This window comes from Marmota marmota, unplaced genomic scaffold (assembly GCF_001458135.2).
Source record: "Marmota marmota marmota unplaced genomic scaffold, marMar, whole genome shotgun sequence".
Classification (NCBI taxonomy): Eukaryota; Metazoa; Chordata; class Mammalia; order Rodentia; family Sciuridae; genus Marmota; species Marmota marmota.
In genome coordinates, this window is record NW_025999969.1 from 9,336,642 (window position 1) to 9,363,236 (window position 26,595).

At 31.2% G+C, this 26,595-nt stretch overlaps 1 protein-coding gene and 1 pseudogene across 1 annotated transcript in view; both read left to right on the forward strand.

Moving 5' to 3' along the window:
- Nucleotides 1-26,595, forward strand: part of Opa1 (OPA1 mitochondrial dynamin like GTPase) — an 82,379-nt gene that overhangs the window by 10,104 nt on the left and 45,680 nt on the right. The window contains exons 5-15 of the mRNA XM_015499894.2: nucleotides 219-272; nucleotides 936-997; nucleotides 8,156-8,266; nucleotides 12,856-12,909; nucleotides 18,862-18,966; nucleotides 20,701-20,787; nucleotides 24,360-24,440; nucleotides 24,563-24,637; nucleotides 24,951-25,022; nucleotides 25,111-25,210; nucleotides 25,538-25,668. Coding sequence (XP_015355380.1) covers nucleotides 219-272; nucleotides 936-997; nucleotides 8,156-8,266; nucleotides 12,856-12,909; nucleotides 18,862-18,966; nucleotides 20,701-20,787; nucleotides 24,360-24,440; nucleotides 24,563-24,637; nucleotides 24,951-25,022; nucleotides 25,111-25,210; nucleotides 25,538-25,668 — 932 coding nt within the window. The remainder of the gene's footprint in view (nucleotides 1-218; nucleotides 273-935; nucleotides 998-8,155; nucleotides 8,267-12,855; nucleotides 12,910-18,861; nucleotides 18,967-20,700; nucleotides 20,788-24,359; nucleotides 24,441-24,562; nucleotides 24,638-24,950; nucleotides 25,023-25,110; nucleotides 25,211-25,537; nucleotides 25,669-26,595) is intronic.
- Nucleotides 12,916-18,459, forward strand: LOC125617106 (annotated as a pseudogene).

The following is a 26,595-nucleotide window of genomic DNA, read 5'->3' on the forward strand; positions in this document are numbered from 1 at the left end:
TATGTATTTGCTTTTCATAATTGGTTAAAGCCAATATGGTGATTTTAAAACAAAATTTAATTTCACGGACCATAACAAGTAGAATTTATAAGGCCAATCCTGGCATATTTGCCCAATTACTACCCTATTGTGATGTAAATCTGAGATCTCAGACACCTTTGTTTGCCATTCCTATTAAATTTTACATTTTTATTTCCCCTTCTGCTAATTTTTCACAGGTCACAAATTGGTTAGTGAAGTCATAGAAGCTTCTGACCTACTTCTCTTGTTAGGTGTGTAAAAAGACATTTTTGCTGACCTTAACATGCCTTTTAAATGCTTCTAATAAACTAGTTGCAAATAAAGTTGCGGACCAAAATTATAATGCTGCTTATGCTGAATTTTAAAACCCCAGAAATATATTAAGCAAACTCATTATCCTTTAGGTGCAAAGAATAAAGTAATTATTTTGCAATAAAACTAAAATTCCTAAATATGTATGTATAAGATTAAACCTATTAAAATTTGCTTAGCCAAAATATTTTCTTGAAACATATAATTATTTTTGATAATTGAAATGAAAAGTAATTTTAGTTTGTCTCATCTGCCCTGTCATGGTTGACATATTAAATTTGTTTTTGTATTATATACTTGGCTTGATGACAGTGGTATTTGTCTGAACTGTAAGTATTCTCATGTAAAATAATCTTTACCAAAGATTTCCTTATTTTTTTTTATTATAATTTTTAGCCAAATAGTTTTTAAATAAGTTAAATATGTGCTGTGATTTTTAGAAGTTTTCTATATGAAAATAAAAGTGATTTGATGCTTTGACTCTGAGTTGCTCTAAAATCAATTTACTTTTTGATTAATGAGACATAGTTTGGAATTTAGCTTAGGCTATGAATTTAAAGGATTGCATATTTAAAGGATTTAAAGGATTGCATATTTTTAAGGTTCACCTGGAGAAACGGCATTTAGAGCAACAGATCGTGAAAGTGACAAGCATTATAGAAAGGTAAGTATAAAACAGAATTCTTCTTATAGGTAGTCTTGAAAGATTTTTAAAGTGTTTACCATTTGGAAGATTTGAAAGTGGCAGCATGAGAGGAGCAAATACAAAATTACCTAAATAGATGTACTTTTACTAATCTTAGTGCAAAAATGTTATGTGGTGGTTCTGGAAATATTAGACAAGCCCATTTTCTTCAAATATATTCTCTGAAATAATAATTCAAGGGTTGGCTCCAAGAAAAAGTTTTGTTGTTAAATACATGTGGTGAAAGCCAGTCTAGATAAAGCAAGATGATTTCCTTTCCTCAGGACTCCACAGACCTTAATATATTCATGAGCATTGTGGACCTCCAAGAGGAATCAAATTATACAGGATTTTCTGAATTTATTTATTAATCTTCTTTCTCATGAAAATCTTCAGGAGACTAATTTTTACATAGGGGAGGATATTGAATAGAGTAGGAAATTAGAGTCCACAAAACTATGTGTGGGGTTATTTGAAGTTTGTTGATTTCAGTACATTCCTTTAGCAAAATCCATATTAAAGCTATAGGAGAATTGCATATAATGTTATAAAATTGCTAAATTAGAATAACATGTGTAACTGTTTACAATTATATGTTTATTGGACATTTTCTTAGTCTTTATTTTATCCTTTTGGAATGGGATTGATTTTGGAAAATAATTGATTATGCAAAAAATTTTGGAAAAATAATATGTAGATAAATAGATTCATGGAAAAATATTCTAAACATTTTAAAATTAAATATGGAATATATATGTTTTATGCTGAGTTTTAATAATAGGAAATAATTTTATGTTTATTTGGGGTAAAGGAAGAAGAAATGATTCCTGTTTGTAGGTTTCCGTCTCCTTCCCTCTCTTTAAACTTTGAACGTTTTATGTAATGGTCCAGATTTTAATTATATATCAAGATTTATTTCTTTCGCTTTTTAACTTTATCTTTTGGATAAAGTATATTTCAGAATGTGTATGTATTTGCTTCTGATTTAATCTTTTTTGATACACTGCACTTACATAATTTTAACCAAATAGTACTCTTAACCATTGGTAAGGTGCAGCTTATTTTGAGCCAAGGCCTTGGTTCTTGAGGCAAGTAAACAATAAATGAATTAATCTACTTATCTATAAGTGGGGAGAAAGCACCTTTGTTAGAATGATGGTGTGGGGTTTTTTTTTTTTTTTTTTTTTTTTTTTTTTTTTTGAGTGACAATATTTCTTTTTGCCTAAATCAGTTAGAGGAGGTGTGCATGTCTGCTTTCTTTCTGATATGACCTAGGATTACTTTGGTGATAGAAGAGCTTATCTTGGGATTATTCCTCTAAAACCGCCAAGTTGATAAATGAATAATCAATAATTAACTGGGAGCTCTGCAGTAGAGATAAAGCAAAAGAATGTGTTTTGGATAATATATTTACAGATTTTACTTTATACAGTAGACATGCAAGTAAATTTATTGCTTTATTTTATAAATTATTTTGAAAATAAATGCTTGTTTGAAGATAAATGCCCTTGTAGACTGTTTCCTTTTAACTTTTTTATATTTTATGGTAATTATTTTGCCCAGTAAAATCTCATCAGTTATTTCTACTCAAACATTTTTTGTAAACACTGAATCTAGATTGTAATTAAGCTGCTTTTGTTACCAATTAAATTATAGTAAATATTAAAAATTTATATGTGGAAAAAACTATCTCCAGTCTCAGCTGATGTCTCTAAAGATTGACTGTTGCCTATAATGCTTGAGAATAATGAACTACTCAGACATGATACAGATAAATTGATCTGATTTTAAGAGAATTCCCTACAATTGATGATTGATTACAATCAGGCAAGAAGAGACCTTTGCATAGCAGTAGCCTTTTTGAAATAACAGAGACATGAAGTTTGAAAATCTGGATGATGATCAGAAATATTAGGGTGGCATCCAGAGATTAACTGATAACCTTTCAATTGGTTCAGTCTGATGTCTGAGAACCCAAGATTTAAAATAGTATTTTAAAGTAGGGTTTGAAGCAGTCACACTTCAGTTAAATGGTTGTCAGGTTTGAAACAGTTTCTGGCTGGACTTCTATGGAAAATGTTTTTACAACTAGAACTAAAATAAAGATTTGTCCTTTCTAATAGGAGACCACATTCAGAAAAGTCCTGACAAGTAAATGAACAATTAGAACCATTCAAAGTCAACAGAAGTGAAAATGAAGGGAGTGGAAGGAAATACAGATGTCAGACAGTTTGACTTGAGTCAGACAGAAGGAACAACATGATGAACTGATTACCTCTGGTTTCTAATCTAGGCTTACTAGACTCAGGTGTTTGGGAAAGTTGTTAGAGAGGTCTTCAAAAATTGTACAGAAAGAATATATTCCCCCATAATGCCGCACAGGCTAAGTAATCATCAAGATTCTTTGGTTTACCTGGATTTATATCCATTTAGTTTGCAGATATTAGTTATTTATGCTATGTTGATTGAAATTTCTGATATGTATCTTTGATTAATAAAACATTGAAAAATAGTAAAGCCACTTTGTTTAACCTAACTAAGCCATTTTATTGAGGTATGTTTGGCATACAGTAAAATCACTTTTTAATAAATACTTTTTTGTTAAGTTTAATACTTGTATCTTCTAGAGGAAAATACTAGAAATCATCCTTATAAACTGAATAATATTCTTGAGACTCAGAGAACTTAAAAATTACCTCAAGACAATTTCGGAATTGGACTGATGGCCTTTTTTTTTTTTTTTTTTAATTAATGGAATCATTTAAATCTGCATATTAGTCATATATATAAGTAGTAAGACCATTAGTGTATCTTCTTTATTAGATTCTTTAACACTATCATGTTCTAGTGAAAATTAATTTGTTAAAAGAGACATTTTGTTTTCTGCTTTTGTTCTATCATGTTTCTATTTGGTCATAAACATCTCACAGAAGTAAGTAATATGGCCATTCTCAAGGTAACAAGCACATTTGTGATTCACAGAAAATATTTGAAGGACTTTTTAAAGGCCCAAATCACGAAAAGTAGTAATATTATTTTCAGTGTAGTTATTAAATGATAATACATTAATATTGTTACAACATGTTACTCTAATTTTTATTTTTATGGTTTGTTTTATCTTCCAACTGAAATATCTCCTTTCTTTTTTTTTTAACCTGCCTAATTTCTGTTTGTGCTTATTGTCCCCTTCATGAATTCTTAAATAATCATTTTAATTTCTTCAGTTATCCTCTCCTCAATGTTTAGAATACTTACCATATGAAATACTATTTACTTTGGCTTGAATTCTTACTGTTTAATGGACCATTTCTGTCACTAAATCTCTGTCCTCAGAGAACTCAGGATAGTGTTGACCTCTTAGCAAAATTAATTAATTGCTTTAACTTAGTAAAAGAGAGGCTGATATAAAGTAGATACATTTGTTTGATGTTAACAAAGGTGGGCCCAAAGATTTTTTTGCTCTGGTTACTGTGTGTTAGCTATAAAAGCACTTAATGTATTTATATTCTCAGTTGTGGTAATGTTGCTTACATAGGGTTTGCATTTCTGGGATTCCTCATACAACAGATAATGTAGAATTTGTTGCAAAATTAAATTCTCACAACTATCACTATCAAGTAACCATGGAATTGGGAAATTCTTAAGTTTTCTGAGCAACTATCCTTGGTTAAATTCTCAGGCAGAATCCCAAACTGCTTGCATCCTGGAGCATAGTATATGAGAAACTGAGGGTTCAAAGGAAGAAAAGCAACAATAAATGTTTTTATTTGATATGTACATATCTATGTATATAATACTGTTTTTATGTAACTATTTAGAACAAAGGGAATTTAGTAGATGTTGTAATACTGATAATTTCTGGCAACAGCTCTCTTGTTTTTCCCTTAAAAGTTTATATAGAAATTGTCCAAAAAGTAAAGTAGAATATGATATTTCTTGATTGGAGCAATTTCATCTTAAATAGAAAGACCTTTTTCTTTGTGATAACCAATAAAGCATTTTTCATTTGGCATAAATATCTTCAACAGAATTATGTATTACTTGGGGGGCAGAAATAATTCTTTTAACTAACTAAATAGCAGAATTATTCAAACTTTGGAAAGTAGTTTAATGCTTAGGAATATTTTTAAGTAAGATAGGGAAAGAAGTTGTTACTTTCAGAAAGTTCTTTTGTCAGACTAAAGTTACCATAAAATTTCTAAATCAAGGCTCAGCAAACTTCCTTACAGAACCAGAGAGTGTTTCATTTGTGCTTGTGGGCTATCATGTCTTTATAGACTACACAGTTTGAGCACTGTAGTGTTTGCCAAATTAATTAGTAATTAAATAGTAATTTAAATATGCCTCCCTTTGTATTGTTTTATTATCACTTTTTTTTTTTAAGTGTAATTGATCCTCATGGGTCAAAAACACTTTGGACTACTACTGATTTTCCTGATCTTATGTCATGATTAAAAATAAAACAAAGCTGACAGCATTGTACATGAAAATGGAACTAATTACTACAGTATCAATTTGAGAACAGCCAGGAGATGTTTAGAGAATATATCATTTGTGATTCTTAACAGGAATTATTTATCATTATTTATAGCAATTACTGTATTTTTTATGTAGTATTTTAAGAATAATGATTTGTGTACTATTTCTTGAGATAAAAATGCCCAGGCTTGTTTTCAATATTTATTAATAAAAATATATTTTGTACATCTGAGGAGTGTATATTGAAAAGCAGGTGCATACATTCCTTGTCCTCTTACTTCCACATGATCTTAGATTATAAAGTTTAAGCCCTTCATTGGGTATTGAGCGTGAGATTTGTTGCCTAAGACTGGGGAGAAGTAACTTCCTTAAACTATATAGCATAGTGTAAATAGCTTTTTATGTGTCTAATTCGTGTTTTCTCCCTACTTTTTTCAGGAGGTAACAGTTAATTTCACCTATCTTCACATAACAGTGCTTCAATAACAGACTTGGAAGGAAAGTGAGGTGTTATTAGAAAGAGAGCATTTTCTTATAATCTAATAGATATTAGAGTATTTACCATTCATTTGTATTTATATATAAGCAATAACCTAGGGAAGGGTATTTAAGCTATAAATATAAAAGCTTTGACATTTTATAAATTTTATTACTGGTGGTATATAAATAGATAGTAGGCACATTACTGTGTAAGTCAACATAGGAAGACTTCTTTTAAGGCAGAGATATCAAAACACTTGGGTGATTTGAAAAGTGATGGACCAAAATAAATGAACAAATTAATAAATCTGTCAGATTACTTTTCTTCCTGCTTGATGAAAAGCAAAGATATAAAAAATGACAGAAATTATGGAAATGATGAAGATAGATAGTTGGCATTTTATTTTTTGATAGATTTGACAATGACTAATAAAACTGATTTATTCAAAAGATATGTGTTTAAAGATAACTTCAGACTTTATAAATCTATTTTATATTATTGAATCTGGAAACAAATGTTGAAATTTCACTTGTCATATGGAAAAAATATCAATTAGTTCCATCCTTTGATTTGTAGTAAACCGATCAGTTTTATGCATTGTCTAATGTTGGCAATGATCATAGCCTACTGTATTAAAATTAAGGATCAAGCACAGATTCCCCAAATTGTATATTAACATTTATACAATTTAAAATGCTTTACTATAATACTAACTTTTGTGTTTATTTTCTGGAAAACTCTTTGGGTTCTATAAGATAAAATAAATTAAGCCCCTGGATAAATTAGATTTTAACAATGTTTACTAGCATTTTAGACTTTCTAATTCTACAAAACAAAGTATTTTTGGAAGTCATTTAAAAAGTTCTGAAACTATTTGAAACTCCTAATTTAGGTTATTTTGTAAGTAAGTAGGGGCTTTCCTAAGTCTGTGTTTTTATGACTTTATAAAAACAGAGCCCATTGATTTCCAGACACTATTCTTATACAGATTAGTTATTTCATTCATTGAAACTACCTTTTTAGGATTTCTGATTGAGAAAATATGAAACTTATGCCCTTATCAAATTCTAGTTATTCTTTCTTCCACATTTCTCAAGATCCATTATCTTATAGACCAGTAACTAAAAATACTGTACAATTACATGTTTTTATTATCATGCCTCATGTGAATACATTATAACAAAAATTGTACCCATTTAACATTTCCCAATTAAGTGGAATTAATTTTAGAAGTAGAAAAGGTAATTATTTTGTGACTGGATCCAAACTGGCTTTTGTTTCATTTTTAATTTTCATAATAATTATATTATCTCTATGTCTTTATTATGTTCTTTTATAGTGCTTTTGCTTAGTAGTTGATATTTACTTGGTTATGTTCTCAGAGTCTATTTCTATTTAATGTCAAAACAGCTCATAAAAAGTGAAAATACAGTCAAGCTTATTATTTAATATTATATAAAATCAAAATAGAGCATAACACAGTTTTTAACTTATAAAAATTTTAATTTTAGCTGTGTGAAAAAGCACATAGAATATATGAGTTAATGTAAAACCTTGATTACCTTGATGCTAGAAAACTCAGATTAATGGGGTTTTGAGAGATTGTAGTCTTCAATTGAAGAAATTGTATCGAAGATAAATATTTACTTAAGAATAATAACTTAATAAGTAAATAAGCTATTATGGTCTTCCAATTAGTCCTGTGAGAATTATGGATGAGTATTAGATTTAGGCCTGTAAGATGAGCAGTTTTGCTTTTTTCTCCAAGTTAGGGGCATACATTGGCTCACATTGGCAATTCAAAATTAAGGGTTATACCAGGAAATGCAATGAACTACAATGCTGCCTTCCTGGAACATTCCAGTTAGTCTAGGTTTTACTGTGTGTTGATATTATATATCCGGCTTACTTTATTCAACAGTTACGATTGCATTTTCCTTTTCACTTTTTAAGCTATGCTGTTTTATGTTTCTGAGACATCTAATTTTACTGAGGGTGAAAATGGAAATGCAGTACTGAGCCCAGCTAAATGAAGGCTCTAAAGGTGCATGAGTTTCCATTTTTGTTTTAAGCTATCCATTCCTCCCTATCTTACATCTATTCTTTGTTGTGCCCTTTGGTTTAACATTGTTCTCCTCCCCAATTTTCCTCTTCTCCTCATTGTAAACTCATGGCAGGGTCTGCTTGGTGAGCTCATTCTCTTACAACAGCAAATTCAAGAGCATGAAGAAGAAGCACGCAGAGCTGCTGGCCAGTATAGCACGAGCTATGCCCAACAGAAGCGCAAGGTGATGGATGATTTAAGGGGGCTACTGATATGTTCACGCTAATCAGCCATTTCTGCCAAGATCATGTCGCCTTAATCCATTCATGGACTCAAGTTACAAGAAATTATTTTTAACAAAGTTAAAAAAAAAAAAGATACATCATAAAGATATGTAACTTTCCTGGAGTGGATGTAGTATAGTATAGACAAAACTCAAAATATCAAGCTCAAGCATAGCAATTTAGTTTCCAAAGATTAGTTTATCTGTGAGTGTCCATGGATTTGTATTTAGAGTAAGATTCTGAGTTACTGTTTATGTGGTCCAGTTATTGAGTCACCCCAAAATTGATGCAGTTAAGAGGTTGCTTTGGCTGTTAGGTAATACCAGAGTATAGATTCCTAAGTTTGTATTGTGACAAGATTTTTAGGTCCCAGTGAAATAATTAATGATTTTGCTGTTATAGTCTGAAATCTCAAAAAATCTGTTAATTATGTTACATCTATTAGATAAAATAGTTTTAAAGTTATACACAGACCTTATTTAGGAAAAAAGATTAATTCACACAGTTAACTTCCAGGAGAGTTCTGATGTCTACATCAACCAATACTGTAGATAATAATTAGGCTCCATAATTCTGCTGGCTAACCTTATCTGATTTGGTGGTGGTTAATACTTTACAGTACTCATCATAATTCTGTTATTTTTTCAGTGTCACTTACTGGCTCTTCTCAATTCCATGGCTGTGGAATCAAAAATCTATATTAGCATTCAATAAAGGAATAACATAAGAAGGAAAAGAAAATAAGTTCTTTTTGTATGTGGTTAAAGTAGATGTGTTAAAAGGAAGGACTTATTTTAAGTGGTACTTTAACTGTCTCTTTTCTGTATCCTGTGAGTGTACCATTTAAATAGTCTATCTAATTGGATGTTTAGGCTAACCTATTCATACCATAGATTTGTTGCAGAAAGAAGGGGGAGGAGTTAGTGTGTTCTAGTATGATACTTAGAAATATAAATATAGCTTTATTTACAAGTTGTTCTGAAGTGTTTTTTTTATAATGATGAAATATGTCCCTGTCATTTTAAGATTCTAAGATATAGTTAAATTGTGCTTTTGAATCTAACAATACAGGGATATTAGGAATAAACACTCATTCATTTTCTACATTGTAAAAGGTTAATATCCATTGTAGGCCTATTTTACTAGTTTTTATTTCTGACTTAGAAATATTATTCCTATTTCTAATGTTTATTGGATTATTCATTTAAGCATTTTGTACCTCTTTCCTTGTTTATAAAATAGAGACTGGTAGGTCTCTATTTTGTTTATTAAAATACACTTAGTTGGGCACCAGACAGGCCTTGTTTGTGCCCTCTTTTTGTTACCTTGTGTGAATTATAAGTGGGACTTTAAAAAATAATTTACACTCTTTTGTAACGAGTTCTCCTTACCGTTCTGAAAGAATAGTTCCTTAGTTAATCTTTACCTCCTCCTTCCTAGAGTTGGTACAGAGGTGACTTTTCAGCTCTTCACTGGCATGATCAAAATTCTTATGAGATTTTTGTCATTTTAGTCATTTGTGTTTTATTTGAGGTACTTTTTGTTGCTTTTTAATTATTGTTTTTCCCTTACCTTCTTGAAACTATAAAAAGGTCTTCATTTTTTAATATTTTGTTAGAAGCAACTAACAAGTTTTTTCAGTATCTTCTAAGTGAAAGAGCTCAAGAAGAGCTAGTAGATTAAAACTGCCTGTGGTAGTTTTGCCTCCTAAAAGTATGTATATATATAGAAATCTTTCAGTGACCCTCTTGTATATGTATTTCAGAATGCCACAATGGCTTAGTAGTAAGAAATACTTATTTAAAATCAGGCTTGGTTTTGTGAGGAGCTAGTAAAGGTTTTTCTCTTTCAGCTTTAGCTTGTTTCTGCGGAGGATTCCGCTCTTTCTCCATCAGTTTCACAGCCCTGGAATTGTAGAAAAGCTCTGGTTTCAAGACCATTGATATCATTTCTGTCAGGGTGAGTTTCTAATTAATTTCATAACGAAAACTAAAATGTTAAACAACAGGACATGGGCTTCTCATTGTAAGTGGCTGAATTTAATAGCAAAGCAGAGCAAAATAAAATGTACCCAAGTTACTAGCTAAGACCTAGGATAAGTTTCTGGTTGAAAGTAGAAGAAAACATATAAACGTATATTCTCCTTAAACTTTACATTTGTTTTAGAAACCTAAAAGTTTTCTAGAAAAAAAATAGATCTGTTTTTTATTCCACCACCACTTGTCTTTTAATATAACATTAAGATTAATTTAGATGCTGCATTAAACTAAGCAGATAGGAACTATGTCAGTAAACTATGCATGAGTTATTTTTCACAATTTTGCCAGAAGAGCAAATAATAAATTTAAATATTCCCCCAAATCCAAATACATACAGATCTCAACAGTTTTTATTCTAAACACTAATATTAAAATCAAGATTGAGTTATGTGCTAATAAACATCATTTTACTTTATATTGAAACTTTTTATTTTACCAAACTAATAACTAAGTTAACCTTTTACAGTTCTTGGCTTATAAGAGACATTTAAACCTTTTTTGTATAATTATTATTATTTTCTTAATTATTGCCCCAGATGTTGAGTGTGTTGGATTTTCTATAATAATTTAGGATATATTATATGAAATCAGTAAATATTCATATTCAAAATTAAAATAGTTGAAACTAATGTTTATGTATGTTTTACATATTTAGCTCCCTTTGGGTAATATTTAATGAGCAAAATAAATCTCAAAGTGCCTTTTTAAATGATCTGGGTATTTAATCTGCATAACAAATTATTTATGACCATATTATTACAAAATGATGGCACACCATATGATTGTAACATGGAATTATTTCTTGTTTCATTGGCCTTCTAAATTTTGTTTTTTGGGTTATGGGCTCCTCCTCAACTTGCTTATCTCCTTATGTTTTAGGAGACTATTAATAATTCTTGTCCATTCTACATACACATAGTCAAAATGAGAAAAAATATTATCAGCAAGTTTCTGCTTGCTATACGGAATTGCAAAAACAAAGTTTTTTTATATTTTTTCTCATTACCAAGTCATTCTTGGAGATTTTCAGACATGGTCTTTTAAGAAAAAGAAAATATGTCTATTATTTCTAGCAAGTATTGCCATTTATCTAAGTAAAAGTTTGGAGAAAAATTTGAAAAATGCTTAGAAATAGGAATTAAAATCTGAAAATAGCCAGGCACAGTAGATTACAGCTTGCCTGTAATCCCAGCAGCTCAGGAGACTGACACAGGAGGATCATGAATTCAAAGTCAGCCTCAGCAATTTAATGAGGCCCTAAGCAACTCAGTGAGAGTCTGTCTCTAAATGAAATATTTTTTAAAAAGCTGGGGATGTGGCTTTGTAGTAAAGTGCCCCTGGGTTCGATCCCTGGTACAAAAAAAAAAAAAAAAAAAACTGAAAATAACTTTATAGCATGGACAAGACTTATTAATGTCTACCTCAGTAATCATTTAAAATTTTTTCGCATGTATTTGCTGCCATTGATGTTCTGATTGCTTAAATTGCACAGTGAATATGTGCAAAGATTTAAATGAAAAAGAATATGAATTTAACTTGATTTTTTTTCTCCTGTGATATAAATTCACATCTACAAATTTTAACTTTTCAGAAATTAGAAAGTAATTTTTAAAGACTAAGGATGACAACTTCTGTACCTTATCAAGAAGTCAAAGTACAGTTTGTGAATTTCATAAGTGACATCGTTTTTATTACAATTGATCATTGTATTTTGCATTTAGATTTGTATTGTGACTACTTTAAAACCTGTTATAAAGTTCTCTGGAGTTTTAAAAAATATTTTATGTTAACATTATCAATAACAATTTGAAGTAGTTTACACAATACCTGTGGATTTTATTCTTTTTTCGTTTTGTGTTCAAATCGATGTTAGTTGCTGTATTTGGTTTCATTGCTGCAAATGCATTCCCTAAAGTATAAGGGTTAGCAGATCTTGCACTGGAATTGAATTTAAAAACAAGCATTTGGTTCAACTTAAAGCTCTGAAAATGCAACTTACCTTTTTGCATTTATTATGAACTTATTTAAAGTATAGAAATGAATAACTTTTCCTTAAAATATATAATGTGACCAATGAGCTTTTACAGTAGCTGTACTTAATTCCATGTATCTGATTTCCCAAAATTTATTTCTAGAGAGAGATGAATGCTTATTCTCTAAATATGTAAGTCCCTGTGCTTTAGTACAGAACAACCTCTTAAGAATAAACATGTTGGTTGGTCTGCTATTTTTCTAACAAGTCATTCATAAGAAATGACTGGAATGACAACAGGAAATTTATTCCGTTATAAGGTTTTTACTTCTTAATATATAAAATTTTGATGACCTATTTTTATTGTTGGATGCTGGTATTTTCTTTAAAAAAAATCACTTGATTTAAAGTTTGTTTTAATTATACATATAAAGTTATCGGTTTTCATTCTTGATACTTTTTTAAAAATTTAACTTACTGTACATTCTATATAAACCTAACTCTAGTCAACTAAAATTAGTTTCCTTTAAATATTTAGGTGTCAGACAAAGAGAAAATTGACCAACTTCAAGAAGAACTTCTGCATACTCAGGTAATTCTGATGAGTAAGAAAACCCAGGATCTTCTTTAAAAATAATCCTATGTAAGTTTGATGATATGTAAGTTTGGAAGTTTACTTTTTTCAACAAAGCAATATTTGGAATTGTTATTGATAAACTCTTGTTATCACTAAGAGAGAAAAGCTAATTGAGAACTAAGAAGGAGCTATGTAAGTATTGAATTAACACATTTATGTGTCTCATTTTGAGTGTACTGTGAAAAAAGGAAGGAAAGTGGTTGTTTCTGTATGAACTGACTCTTGCATTTTTATATTGATAAAATAATTTCTTTAATTGGCAACAGTTAAAGAAATTTGAATTGAGTCTACTACCACATATGTCTAGTGAGCTCTCAGAAATCTTTTTCTTTGCTTCTCTGAAGCCTGAAACCAATCAGATGGTACTTTTCTAAAGTTATTTCTGGTTCCACTTTGAAAAGCTATTCTTTTAATAGTTTGTAAAATCATCATTTTAAAGATCTGTTCTGTGAGTAGGTAACTTGTGCAGTGTTATTAGTAGATGACTTTCTAGTGCAAAATTGCCTTATCACTTCATCATCTATATTCTATATAAATAATATTAATGTACAATCATTAAGAGTTAGTTTTAAAAGTTAAAAGATTTTTCATCTTGGGTCTTTCTATTTTGGAAAAAAAAAAAACAAGTATCAATCTGGATGAAATTAAACAACTAATATGTACATTTTGAGTTACAGGTTTCCTTGATTTTTTTCATTGAGTCTTATACCCGACTGTATGCTACAATCACCTCTGTTCTGGGTGGCCCCATATGTTTTTTATTATTTGCCATTTATTTATTTATAGAGCACTTACAGTTAGTTGTACATAGTAGTTGGGTTCATTTTGACAAAATCATACATGGCATGGACTTTGATTTTAATCACATTCTCTCCCTTCCCTGCCTTCCCTCCCCTCCTTTCCCCATTCTCTTTCTTCTACTGATCTTCCTTTCACTTGCTTATTTATTTTTGACTGATGCTTTCTACATATACATAAAGGTAAAATTTCCTGTGGTACATTTATATATGCATATAATGTAATTTTGTTAAATTCATTTCATATTTCCTTCCCTTTCCCTTTCTTCCTTCCTCCCTCTGGATCTCCTTTTACTCTAATGATCTTCCCCATATATTTATGATACTGACCACCCCTGTCCACCACCTTCTTTCTCTTATTTTGCTCTAGCTTCCACATAAGAGAAAACATTCAATCCCTGATTTTCAGAATCTGGCTTATTGCACTTAGCATGATGTTCTGTTTTCATAATTTTTTTCTTCTTTATGGGTGACAAATACATTAAGAAAGGTTCAACATTTCTAGCAATCAAGGAAATGCAAATAGAAGCTACACTAAGATTTTATCTCATTCCAGTCAGGATAGCAGTTATTAAGAACACAATAATAAATCCTGGCAGGGATCGGGGGGTACACTTGTACATTGTTGGGGGGCCTGCAAATTAGTACGACTACTCTTAAAGCAGTATGGAGATTCCTCAAAATATTAGAAATAAAACCACCATATGACCCAGCTATCCTACTCCTTGGTATTTATCTAAAGAAACTAAAAGCAGTATAGTATAGTGATACAGCAGGAGTTAAGAATCACTGGTTTTATAGATGTGGACATGCTGTGGAGAGAAGTGGAGCAAGCAAGCTGGAATGCATGCTGGGCCTACCTTAGCCGTCTTCATTGCCTAAAGTGATCTCAACAGCAGCGGCAGCCTTGCTGCTGCTAGGAGGAGGAGGAAAGGTCATCAATCTGTCTTGTCTCTCCGTCCCCAGGAGGGCAAGAGGGAGCAGTTGCTGATGTCACAAATACACTTTCAGGAAATAACTTCTAAATCTTGGTTGAAATTTTTAACCATCCTCAGTGGATTTTTTATGTTTTCAGCTATTTAGTAAGTATCTTGTTGGGAGAACAGGTGGCACATAGGCTAATATTCTTCATAATGATCTTCATGCTAGAATTACTTTTAAAAGTTAAAAGATGATGATGACAGAAACATCTAGAAGGGTAAATGAATTTGATTTCAGTTTCTAGCCAACATAAAGATGAAAACAGACATCACTGAAAACCTCTATCAAAAAGTTAAAATTCTTTTTTGGGATGTGGTAGTTCCTCAGAATCTAGAGAAAAAGTCCAAACATGTAAAAGCTACCATGAGTTCATTGTCATAATAAAGCGGTGTTAAAGACTTTCCTGCTGTGGGATTAAAAACCAAAGGAGCAGAGCACCTGTACTGGAAAGCAATTAAAGCTTTTCAGTATGTTCATGACCATTATTTAGAAGATGCTAATTGGTGTGTGAAAGCAGATGATGATACATATGTCATACTAGACAATTTGAGATGACTACTTTCAAATCATGATGCTGAAGAACGAATTCACTTTGGGAGAAGTACTGTGTAGAGCAGGATTGCATGACTGGAGATCAAAGAAGCCTTGAAGAGATTTGGTAGTGATGCATTTAAAACAGTCAGATGTACCCATAATTCCTCCAATGAAAACGGGAAAAATGTATGTAAATTATAAATGTAAACCTGGAGATTCCAGAGGTAATCACTGGAAAATAAACTTTTCATCCCTTTCTACAAGAACACCACCTAATCAAAGGTTATCTACCCAGAACTTTTTGGTACTATTACTATAAATATTATCCTCCTGTAGAGGTCCTGGTTACTGTTCTGATCTGGCAGTTTCTTTTCACAATGTTGATTCTGCAACAATTAAGAATACCTTGTTTATTATCTTCATCTGTGTGGCTATTTATATATATATCAACCTGCATTATCTGAAAATTGAAATAATTCAAGCAAACAAAAATGAAGATCCAAGAGTAAAATTAGGAAACCCTTGAAAGAAAAGTGTGAATGAACCCAAAAAATGTCTAGCAGTACAATGAAGAAGGACTTGGGTATATTTGACATAGAACCCTGAAATCCCAGTGAGGAATTAATTCTGAGTAAACATTCCATATAGAAATCTTTCAAGTAAATGACGAAACTGAAACTGAAGTCTATTAAAATGGTTTGATATGGTAATGTATGTATATGCACATACATACACACATAACACACACACATATGTGAGGAACTTATGTTTTTAAAACTGACAAGGTTGAAGAACTAGAAGAGATTTTGTTGTTGGCTCCTGGCCATGTATATTATTTTGATTGAGTAACTAAAATAGTTAACTTTGCTAAAACTGCACTGCACTATGTAAATACACACTGCTAAAAAGACCTGCCTTAAGAAAATTTAGAAGGAAATATGGTTGCTCAGTGTTTATACTTATTTACAGTGTGATATAAATGAACCAGTCACCCTCCCCCGCATGCATAGTTACCTAATGAAAATTTTGTCGTGGTTATTAATAATTGGCAATATCTATTCAAGAAGAAGGTAGACTAAGAATGGCACTTATCCTAAAGTTCATTAATAAAACTACATTTTGTAAGTTAAAAAATTCACTGGTCTGAAAGTGTGATCGCTAGATCAGAAGTATCAGTGTTCTTTGGGAGTATGTTAAAAAATGGCAAATTCTTGTCTCTGTCCCACTCTGGGAATGGACCTAGCAATCTTTTTTTTTTTTTTTAATTAGTTGCTCATTACAATGATCTTGACATATCATATTTCATACATTTGATTCAAGTGGGTTATGAATTCTTATTTTTACCACGTATACAGATTGCAGGATCACATTGGTTATACATCCTGAACCTAGCAATCTTTGTTTTGAAAGTCTTTCAAGGAAGTTGTGATTTGCCCTACAGTATATTATTGTTCTAGAACCTTGCAAGACAGGCTAATAGCACATTGCTGTAGTTGACATGTGTACTAAAGAATGAAAATATAAATCCCCAAATAGATTCCATATTTACAAGGAAATGAGCCAGTGGAAATCCTACCACTTTTATGTATCCCTTAATATCAACCCTTTGATATTAAGGGATACATAAAAGTACAACCCTTTGTACAGTTGTAGTTATTAGCCACTGAGCATTGACACAACACTGTGTGGAGAATTCATAATATAATAAAACCAAGGAATTAGCTGTGTCTGTATCAGTGATTTCCAGTAGAAAGAAATATGCAGGTCACCTGAAAAATTGAAAGTTTTACATTAAAAAAGGATGAAAAGAAACAGATGAAATTGTTTAACAATATACTATTTAGCCCAATGTGTCCCAAATACTTTAATTTTAATGTGTGATCCATGTAAAAGTATTAAATAAGATATTTTATGCTTACAGTGTATCTTCATAGACCATCCATATTTTAAGTGTTCAGTAGTTTCTTTGGCTTGTGACTACCATATTAGGCAACAGTAATCTACCAGAATTTTGTTATATGTGCTATTAGTGGATATAAATGGATGTGTAAAAAATGTTTATAGTGCAACGTAAACTGTTTCATATTATATGATTCAATTATATGTTTTCTTTAACTTGGTTTAAGCTGGACATTCTCAGAGGATAGGACCATGTTTAAGTGATATTTACTTTGTTCTAATACGTTTTTTTAATCAAAAGATTGAAACTTTTTAAAAAACTTTTCTTAAAAACTATTTTCTATTATGAAAATTATGATATACATTTATACATGAACATTCTGCTGATTATTGGGAAGAATGCTTCTTAGTAGTTTCTTGTACATTTTTCAATGTTTAGAAGAAATAAGAATGAGGAAGACCAGTTCAAAAGGATCACATTCACTTAAGAAGAGGAGATGGTTACCAAGCAACTCCTTTGACAGAATATCCTCTTTGAATTTATTAGTTTTCTTTACAATCTATTTTTATATCATTATTTTAAATATTGACATATTTTCTCTGGGCATTGGCATTTAACAAAATGGAAGAATTGGAACCTCTGACTCAGACAAACCTATATTCAAAAACTCTTTTTCTCCACCAATACAAGCTAGGTTGCCTTGGGCATGCCACCACACATCCCTAAATTAAGATCCTACTCTGCATAACTCCTGCCATGTGACATTTCTAGGATGGCTAAGATAGTTAATGCATGGGAAACAACTTAGTAGAGAGTCTATCACATGCTACATGCTCAAGTATTGTAGTTATTACTTTATATCATAGCATCAATTAAAACAAAATAACTTGGGAATGGAAAGAATCTGAATTTTTGTCGAATGGTCCTATAATGAAAACCTTAAATTTTGACATAACAAGAAATACTGCCTTTTTAGGGTGTACTTCAGAACCTACTTTTTAAAATTCATACATATTTGATATTTCTAAATAACTTAATTTTTTCAGTGTAAGAAATTTGTAAAGAATTTTTCAAATTAAATGCTAAATTACAATAGAAAATTGTGAATTTCACTATTTAATATTCAGAGTTTCATTATTGCCTTATAAGCCTTTTAAAAGTAATATACACACAGGGTTGAGAAAGAGCATATTTGTGACACTGAAGTGTACTAAATCCTCATTATCCTGTAATAGCTGAAATGAGTTCAGGAAAAGAAATTTATGTATATGTAAAATACAATTCACCACAATAATTGAACCTCCTTTTACTTATTGCAGACTTGTATACTAATTACAATATTGACTAGACTCAGGCTTTGAGAATTTTTTGTTCAATTTCATGTACTCTGGATTACATTCTGGAATATTCTGAAAAGCATCCATCAAATGTTTGGTTATTTATGTGTTTATACCTAAGCAGTTTAATTGTTAATAACTTTTTATTACTAAATATTTGTCATATTAGTCCCTTTAGAACTGTTGTTAATAAATTAACTTACTTCTGTCAACAAAAAAAATAAAATAAAATAAAATAAAAGTAATATACATTTTAAATAGGTGATATGACTTCACAATTTTGGAAGATTTTAATTTGGACTTAATATTTGTTGACCCATCTTTTTCTCATATAATTGTGTGTATTATTTTTTTGCAGCTAAAGTATCAGAGAATCTTGGAACGTTTAGAAAAGGAGAACAAAGAATTGAGAAAATTAGTATTGCAGAAAGATGATAAAGGCATCCATCATAGAAAGCTGAAGGTATTTTCTTTCAGTTTATTAATTCTCAAAACTTTGACACATAACCTTTGTTCATTGATACCAGATTTTAATGAACTGTAAAATGTTTTGTTATCCTTTTATTTTCAACTTAATGTCAACAGTCTCCCAGATTTATTCTTATACTGGATTCCTAAAAGCCTTATTTTTAAGAGTAATTCCTTGGGAATTTATTTTTCTGAAATAAAGTTTTTATCTCTAGGCTTAATTTCTACATCTATATAATTAGAATTATTAATTTGATGGACATTTAACTATGACATCATCATTGCCTTACTATTATGTCCAGTGAATGACCGAGCCACTTTATTTGATTTTAAAAATTAACATTCATCTTCTAGGGGAAGCTTCTTTGGCATTTATAAGAATTTTTCGAAAAAGCCTATGATGATATTATTATCACATTGGTAATTACCACTATCTCCCACCAAACCAAGCCAAGCCATATGTGTTTAATGAAATTAAAGTAATTCATTTAGCTTAAATGTTGTAAGTAAGCACAATAAGTACTAATGGCACATACATTCTGTAGCCAAGGTCCAAAGATTTCATTCTAGTTTAAAAAATGTGTTGGTAGCTCTGACTCTTAAGTCGTGACAGTACAAATAGATAACTAGCATGGCTTTATTTACAAGTGGCTCTTACCAGTTGAGAAAAGCCACATTCAAATGTAACTGTATGTTGAGAATTTACCTAAAAGATGGCATTTTCTCTCATAAAATGCATTGGTAATGAAATTTCTTTTTAAATTTTTTTGCTTGCTTTTAGATAGATGGAATGACAGTTGCTTACCATTTAATTACTTTCAGGTATAAAAGATTAAGACACTTAAACCCTAATGTTGTTTCTATCTTGGCATTAAATAACTTATCTTAAAAAAAAAAAAAAGCACCTTCTTTTTAATTATTAAATGGGTCTTTTTTTTCCAGACCACTTGGCTTATTTGTTTGGTCTTCAGATATTTTACTTATATGTAAGACACCATGTTCATTCCTTATCTACAGAGAAGCAATCCAGGATATCTGTCCCAGATGCTCTAACATAGTAGCCTTCCTAGGTGTCAGAGGAAGCTTAACCTCTTTTACTGGCTTAACAGTCCTCTTGGTGATCATTTCTCTAGTTTTAGCCTCAGATGTTTATTTGCATATATTCTCTATCCTATTTGTTTCTCCCTGTCAAACACACACACCCCATACTTGGCAGAGAATAATAGCTTCCTTGTCAGTTGGTCACCTGGCCTCTTTTATGGCCTTTTTGGTATTAATAGTCTTCCTCTATTGACATTTAATATTAGCTCATCAGTAATAATACCTTCCTTTTATTATTTAATTTTAGGAAGTTCTAAATTTTTTCTCTAAATTAAACTGAAACTCTAAGGTAAACTGAAGATGAAATGGCATTTTACCCTTTATTCAACTGATTTTCTTACAGTTTTTTTTTTAATAGTGTCTTATGGATGTACATAATAGTGAGTCTCCCTGTGGTATCTTCATATGTGAACACAGGAAATTTAGATCAGACTCATTCCACTGTTCTTCCTTTTCCCATCCTTTAGTGTTTTAATGTTTACTATGAAGATATATTTATGTAACTGGAAAAAGCAGTATAATCATGGAAAAACAATTTGAACATATCATATTTTTTTTCTCTAGACACATCTGTAGTATTTTTTTCCTTAATGTTTCAGTCTTCTATTAATTTTTTAAAATTTTACAGAAATCTTTGATTGATATGTATTCAGAAGTTCTTGATGTTCTCTCTGATTATGATGCCAGTTATAATACACAAGATCATCTACCACGGGTAAGTGAAAAAATAATACACAATGAACTTGCTCATTAGCGAAAATCACCTTCTTAAGAGTTTTATGTATCTATACACATATTGTATGCATTTACATATATACACACATAGACATACATAATTTTTACCTATATAATATTATTTATGTGTTCAGATGATAGCTTAAGCACTGAGTATTGTTTGACTCTTTATTTTGCTCCATATTAACATCTTATTTATGTATTGTATAATGTTATGAAGGAAGTCTATTGGATATTTGGCATTATAAATTCATTAAATTTATAATAGTAAAATACCTGAACCATGAATTAAATTAGGCACACAAATGAAATTTAACCTAATAGAATTTAAATGTATTTCTAAAGAGTAAACTAGCTATAGAAAGTTTGTGGAGAGTTAGTAATCTAGTATTAGAAAAAGTGGTTTTAACTGATTAGCACAAGTTTTTTAAAATTAAAATTTGGCTATAAATAATGGATCTAATTAATGTTTTGCTATTATCAACCATCATTTTGTCATGGGTTTTCAAAAACTCATTTTTTTAATTTTTAATTTGGCTTTATTGATCATGGATTCTGAAACTGGATGTCTGAATATCTTGTTTCCAAAAACAAAAATTATCTTTTGCTCATGGCACATGTAAGGAAAAAAAAGCCATTTTTTTTCCCCTTTCAAAGGGGAGAAAAATTACCATGTGTTGAAAGGAAATCAAAACAAACAACTACATTCTGCAGCACGAACCAGTCAACTCAGGGCTACAATTGCCTGATGATCTTCTATCAGATTTTACGTGAGGCTTCTCAGAAGGATGTACATTTAGTCCACCCTGAAGATGACCACAATACTTTCCCCAGTAATCTAATATGATATTTAATAACCCTTTGCTTCCAAGGGCATTTGTTCTTCATTCTAATGCAAATTCAACCTTTTCTACATTACTTTTTTCCTACTTCTCTATGAAACTAGAACCTCCATCTAACTGATATTTTATACCAAAAAGATGGATTACATTAATATAGCATTAACCCCTATTCTTAGAAATTTGACCTAATATAGCATATTAACTGACACATCTATCTTATAAATTATTCTTTTTTAAAATTATATCATCCTTTTCTACTTTTTTATTGCTTCTTTTTAATCATACATGACAGTAGAATTCATTGTGATATAATTGTACCAGCATAGAATATATCTTATTCTAGTTAAGACCCCTTCTTATAGATGCATATGATGGTGGGATTCACTGTGGTGTACTCATATGAAATGTACATAGGAAAATTATTTCAGATTCATTCCACTGTCTTTCTTTTTCCCATCCCCCTTCCCTTCCCTCATCGTTATTATGATGGTGTGAGGGGGAAGAAGAAAAAAAGAGAGAGAGAGAAATACGTCACAGTAGATTGGGTAGAGGAAGGTGATGGGAGGGGAGAGGAGGGGGGGTAGGGAGGGTAGCAGAATACAACAGACACTAGTATTGTTGTATGTATATACGTGGCTGTATAACCAATGTGATCCTGCAATCTGTACACGTGGAAAAATGAGAATTCATACCCAATTTGTATCAAATGTATGATATGTCNAAATTACAAAAAAAAAAAAAAAAAAGAAAAGAAAAGCAATCATTTCAGTTTACCAGTGGGGACACATAAGTGGAATATATATGGAAATTTTTTTATTGCTTCTGCTTCCTCAATGAAATGAGAAGCCAAATTATCAGCTGTTATATAAGGAGAAAGAATTGAGACAAGAGAAAGAAATGAAGACTTTATGAGAAGTTGATGTACCTGTAGTAGTGAATTGATGAAGTCAAGTAGTGTTAGGATTGATGAGTTAGAAATCCCCATTAAGATCTGTGGACATAAATTTAAAGTGAATCTGTGGGGTTTTTGGTGGGGAGAGGGTGTTCCTTGTTGTTCTTTGTTTTACAGTTAGCTGGTGGGGTGGGTATGGAATTATTAAGAATTGGGAAATTGGAAATCACCAAGAATTATAGCTAGAATAGTGGTAGAAAATGAGACAATGAGCTGATATCAAAATCTTCAAGAAGTGAAATCTTTTTATAATTGCAGCAAGGAGTGTTGGGCGGTCTAGTATGATTCAAACAAGAGAATGCACTTTTTTGGGTCTGGCTGTGTTGTGTGATACTTGTTCCTTCTTCATGTTTCCGTGCTATTGAGTGAACGTACTATACTTTTTAAATCCATTTTACTATTGGTAGGAATTTGGGGTACCTCCACCATCTCAAAGTGAACCTGTGCTTCATATCACATTTCATAATCAATTGGAAATCTACATTTGGTGTTGTTACTAGTACCTTAATTGTAGAGGTTGTGGATAATAATGCAGGAGAGAATTAACTTTGTTCTGGTAGGTAGTTGTAGTGTGAACAGATTTTCTTGAAACAGATAAGGTTTGTCTATTTTAAGTTGGCCACTAGTCTTCTAATGTTTTTTCCAGGTTTTTTCCAGATTTCTCCTTCTTGATGGACCCTGCACTCCATATTTTTGTCTCCCCAGGACAGTGAAATTAGCAAAGTCTTGACTTAGCATTTTAGTCTCTTTGCTGCTACTTTCTGCTTGGTTTTCTAATATGCACATGTCTTGAAGGCAAACAGTGCACAGGATATAGGGCTTAGTTTTGTCGGGGTGTCACTTTTGCAGTTAATTTTTCTCTGGAATCATGTCTACTTGATAAACCTGAACTCCAGTTTTTGTCTAGTTAATCCAGCAAAACTGCTGCAGGTTTCAGGCTTTTTTCTTGTCCTCTGCCCTGTGCCACAAATCAACAAATGCTCTTATGGAAAACAGCTGCAGGAGAATCCCCTGCAAATCCCCCTGGGATCCTGGACTTTGTCCAGGATATGCCGTAGTTGTTTTCAGCGCTATTTTTTTTTTTTTTTTTTTAATCTAACCTGGTAGTTACTGTCAGTGGAAGGAGTTGTATTTTTAAAGTAAAATAGTAAAATTAAAGTGTGAAAAGTATAATTGCTAAATTAAGGAATGTGAAATTTAGAAGTTCTTATAAAACCCCTTGTCCAAGGGCCACTCCTTGGGTAAAGCTTCTCAGACTCTCCTAATATCATTGCCATTCTTATCTGTGGCACCTTAGGCTTTGCCACTCTGTTCTGTGTATGTATATTTCTCCTACTATGTAGTGAGGCCTAAGACAGGGCCAGTCAACTGTATTTTCTTAACTGCAACACTTGACAAATAGGTCATAAGCATAAATGTTGAATAAATGAATTGTCCTTTACTTGAATTCACCTTTGAAGTTAATTGTAGTCCTTTCTTTGAGTTTTTCAAGTTTCACTGTATTCTTCATGACATTGACTAAGGAATGAAAAGGGGAAGAGCATTTGGTTACAAGATATGAAGTAGCCAGTAATCTTGTTGGAAAATCACAACACATATGATATATACATGAGCAATACAGAACTGCCAGAGTGATAGCTCTAGTGTGAAGAACTGTCAGATGTGTGTGATGCAGTGGCTCTGGCTGGACCAGGTAAGTGCTGTAGAAATTAATATTAACTATAATGTATCATTGTTATTTGTTTTCTATAATTTCAGGTGACTCTAAGTGAAGGTCCTCACCATGTGGCCTTGTTTAAAGATAGTTCTCGGGAGTTTGATCTTACCAAAGAGGAAGATGTAAGTAGAATTCATCTAAGGCTTATGTGTGTAACTTTATAAGCCCTGTGAGCTTTTAAGACAATTAAATGGAATATCTGTGAACTAATATTTCTTTGAATTTTATTGTCTTCCTTTAACAGCTTGCAGCATTAAGACATGAAATAGAACTTCGAATGAGGAAAAATGTGAAAGAAGGTTGTACAGTTAGCCCTGAGGTAAGGGTTGCAATTTATTTCAAAATGTTTTATAGAATTGCATTGTTTATAGTTTCAAGTAAATTTCAGTATTGGTATTGATGTTTGATTATAGCTGTCCCAAGATACAGAGATTTTTTGAAAAATATTCTAAATAATGTATCATTTTGTGGATAATATTCTAGAATAATTACTTTTAAGATTAGAACAACTTTTTTTTTTCCAAATGCTTCATCTGAATGGATGAGATGCTGAATTTTCAGAATATATAGCACCAAAAAAATTCTTAACAATCCGCCCCCCCCCCATATTTATGTTTTTTCTTCCTGAATAGACTATATCCTTAAATGTGAAAGGCCCTGGATTACAGAGGATGGTGCTCGTCGACTTACCAGGTGTGATAAATGTAAGTATAGACAAAGCATGATTTTTTTTTTTTTAAATTTCTACTGTGGGTAACATTTATAATGACATTTAAAACCTTTTTCTTCAAGACTGTCACATCAGGCATGGCTCCTGACACAAAGGAAACTATTTTCAGTATCAGCAAAGCTTACATGCAGAATCCTAATGCCATCATACTGTGTATTCAAGGTAAATCATACTAAACAATTGTAGTTACATTGATATGCTTTCTTTAGTAATCCAAGCTTCACCCCCAATAATGCACATTATGTAAATGTACAAGACAAATAGATGTTTACTTTTCCTTTTTTTTTCATTTTATTTGCATATAGAATTGAAGTTGAGGATATTTTCATATTTTTCGTTCTAGGAATCATAGAAATTTTTATTGTTCAGAGTTTCCTTTCATAAGTAAGGTAAATGTATTAAGAAAATGGTTCTTGTTATAAAGCAGACATTAAGGTATAGTTTGTATTTACTTTGCAATTATTATAGTGTCATTTTTCAACTTTTCAGATGGATCTGTGGATGCTGAACGCAGTATTGTTACAGACTTAGTCAGTCAAATGGATCCTCATGGAAGAAGAACCATATTTGTTTTGACCAAAGTAGACCTGGCAGAGAAGAATGTAGCTAGTCCAAGCAGGGTAAGGGCAAATTGTTTATTATAAAAACAGATTCTTCATAATAGCTCTAGCTGTAATAGGGATTAGTTAATTTTTTTTTTATTTTTTAATCTTTGTTAGCATTTGTGGGATTTGATTCCTATTTTAAAATGAAGTATCAGAAAATTATAGTAAATTACTCAAGTGTAATTTTGGAATATAAATAAAATTCCATGTATATTGTAACTAATTTACTTACAAAATATTTTAAACTGCTAATGTTTGCCTTCCCTTCCTTTCTTCCACAAATCAGTGGTAGTATAGATTTATTTTGATCTTACATATGCCATTTTACTGTAGGAAGGATTACCTTCTCTCATTCATCAAGACTGCGTGGTATAGTAGATAAGTTTTATTGAGCATCAGGCTCCCAGCTTTCATCCATGCTCCACTATCAACTGGTTGTGTGGTCTTAGGCAAACTTAATCACTTTTCTGTATCCAGTCAATCCAGAATCCAGCCCACTAGTCTAGTTGACTAGATAAGATCTAAGATCATTTTCATTTTTTAAATTCTGTGAGTTCTACATGTAGTATTCAAGTGTCTCTTATCTTAGAAAAATATGTTTAGAATAATTTCATTGAAATCTGTTAACAGCTTTCCTATTTCTCCCCCCTCCTTGTGTGTCTTATTAGGGTTCAAGTCTTCTCTTAAAGATGTTCTCTATTTACTTGCAAAGACAGAAACTTCTGTGTTAAGAGTATAGAATCTGTAGCCAGATTGCTTAGCTTCAAATCCTGGCTTTATCATTTGTAGCTGTGTAATCTTGAGTAAATTTTTTAACTTTTCAGAGCTTAAGGCTTCATCATCTGGTGGAATGAGGATATTCATGGTACTGTCTCACAGGTTGTGAAGGTTTAATGAGTTTAATAAATATGGTAAAATGGTTGGAATAATGCTTGGCACAGA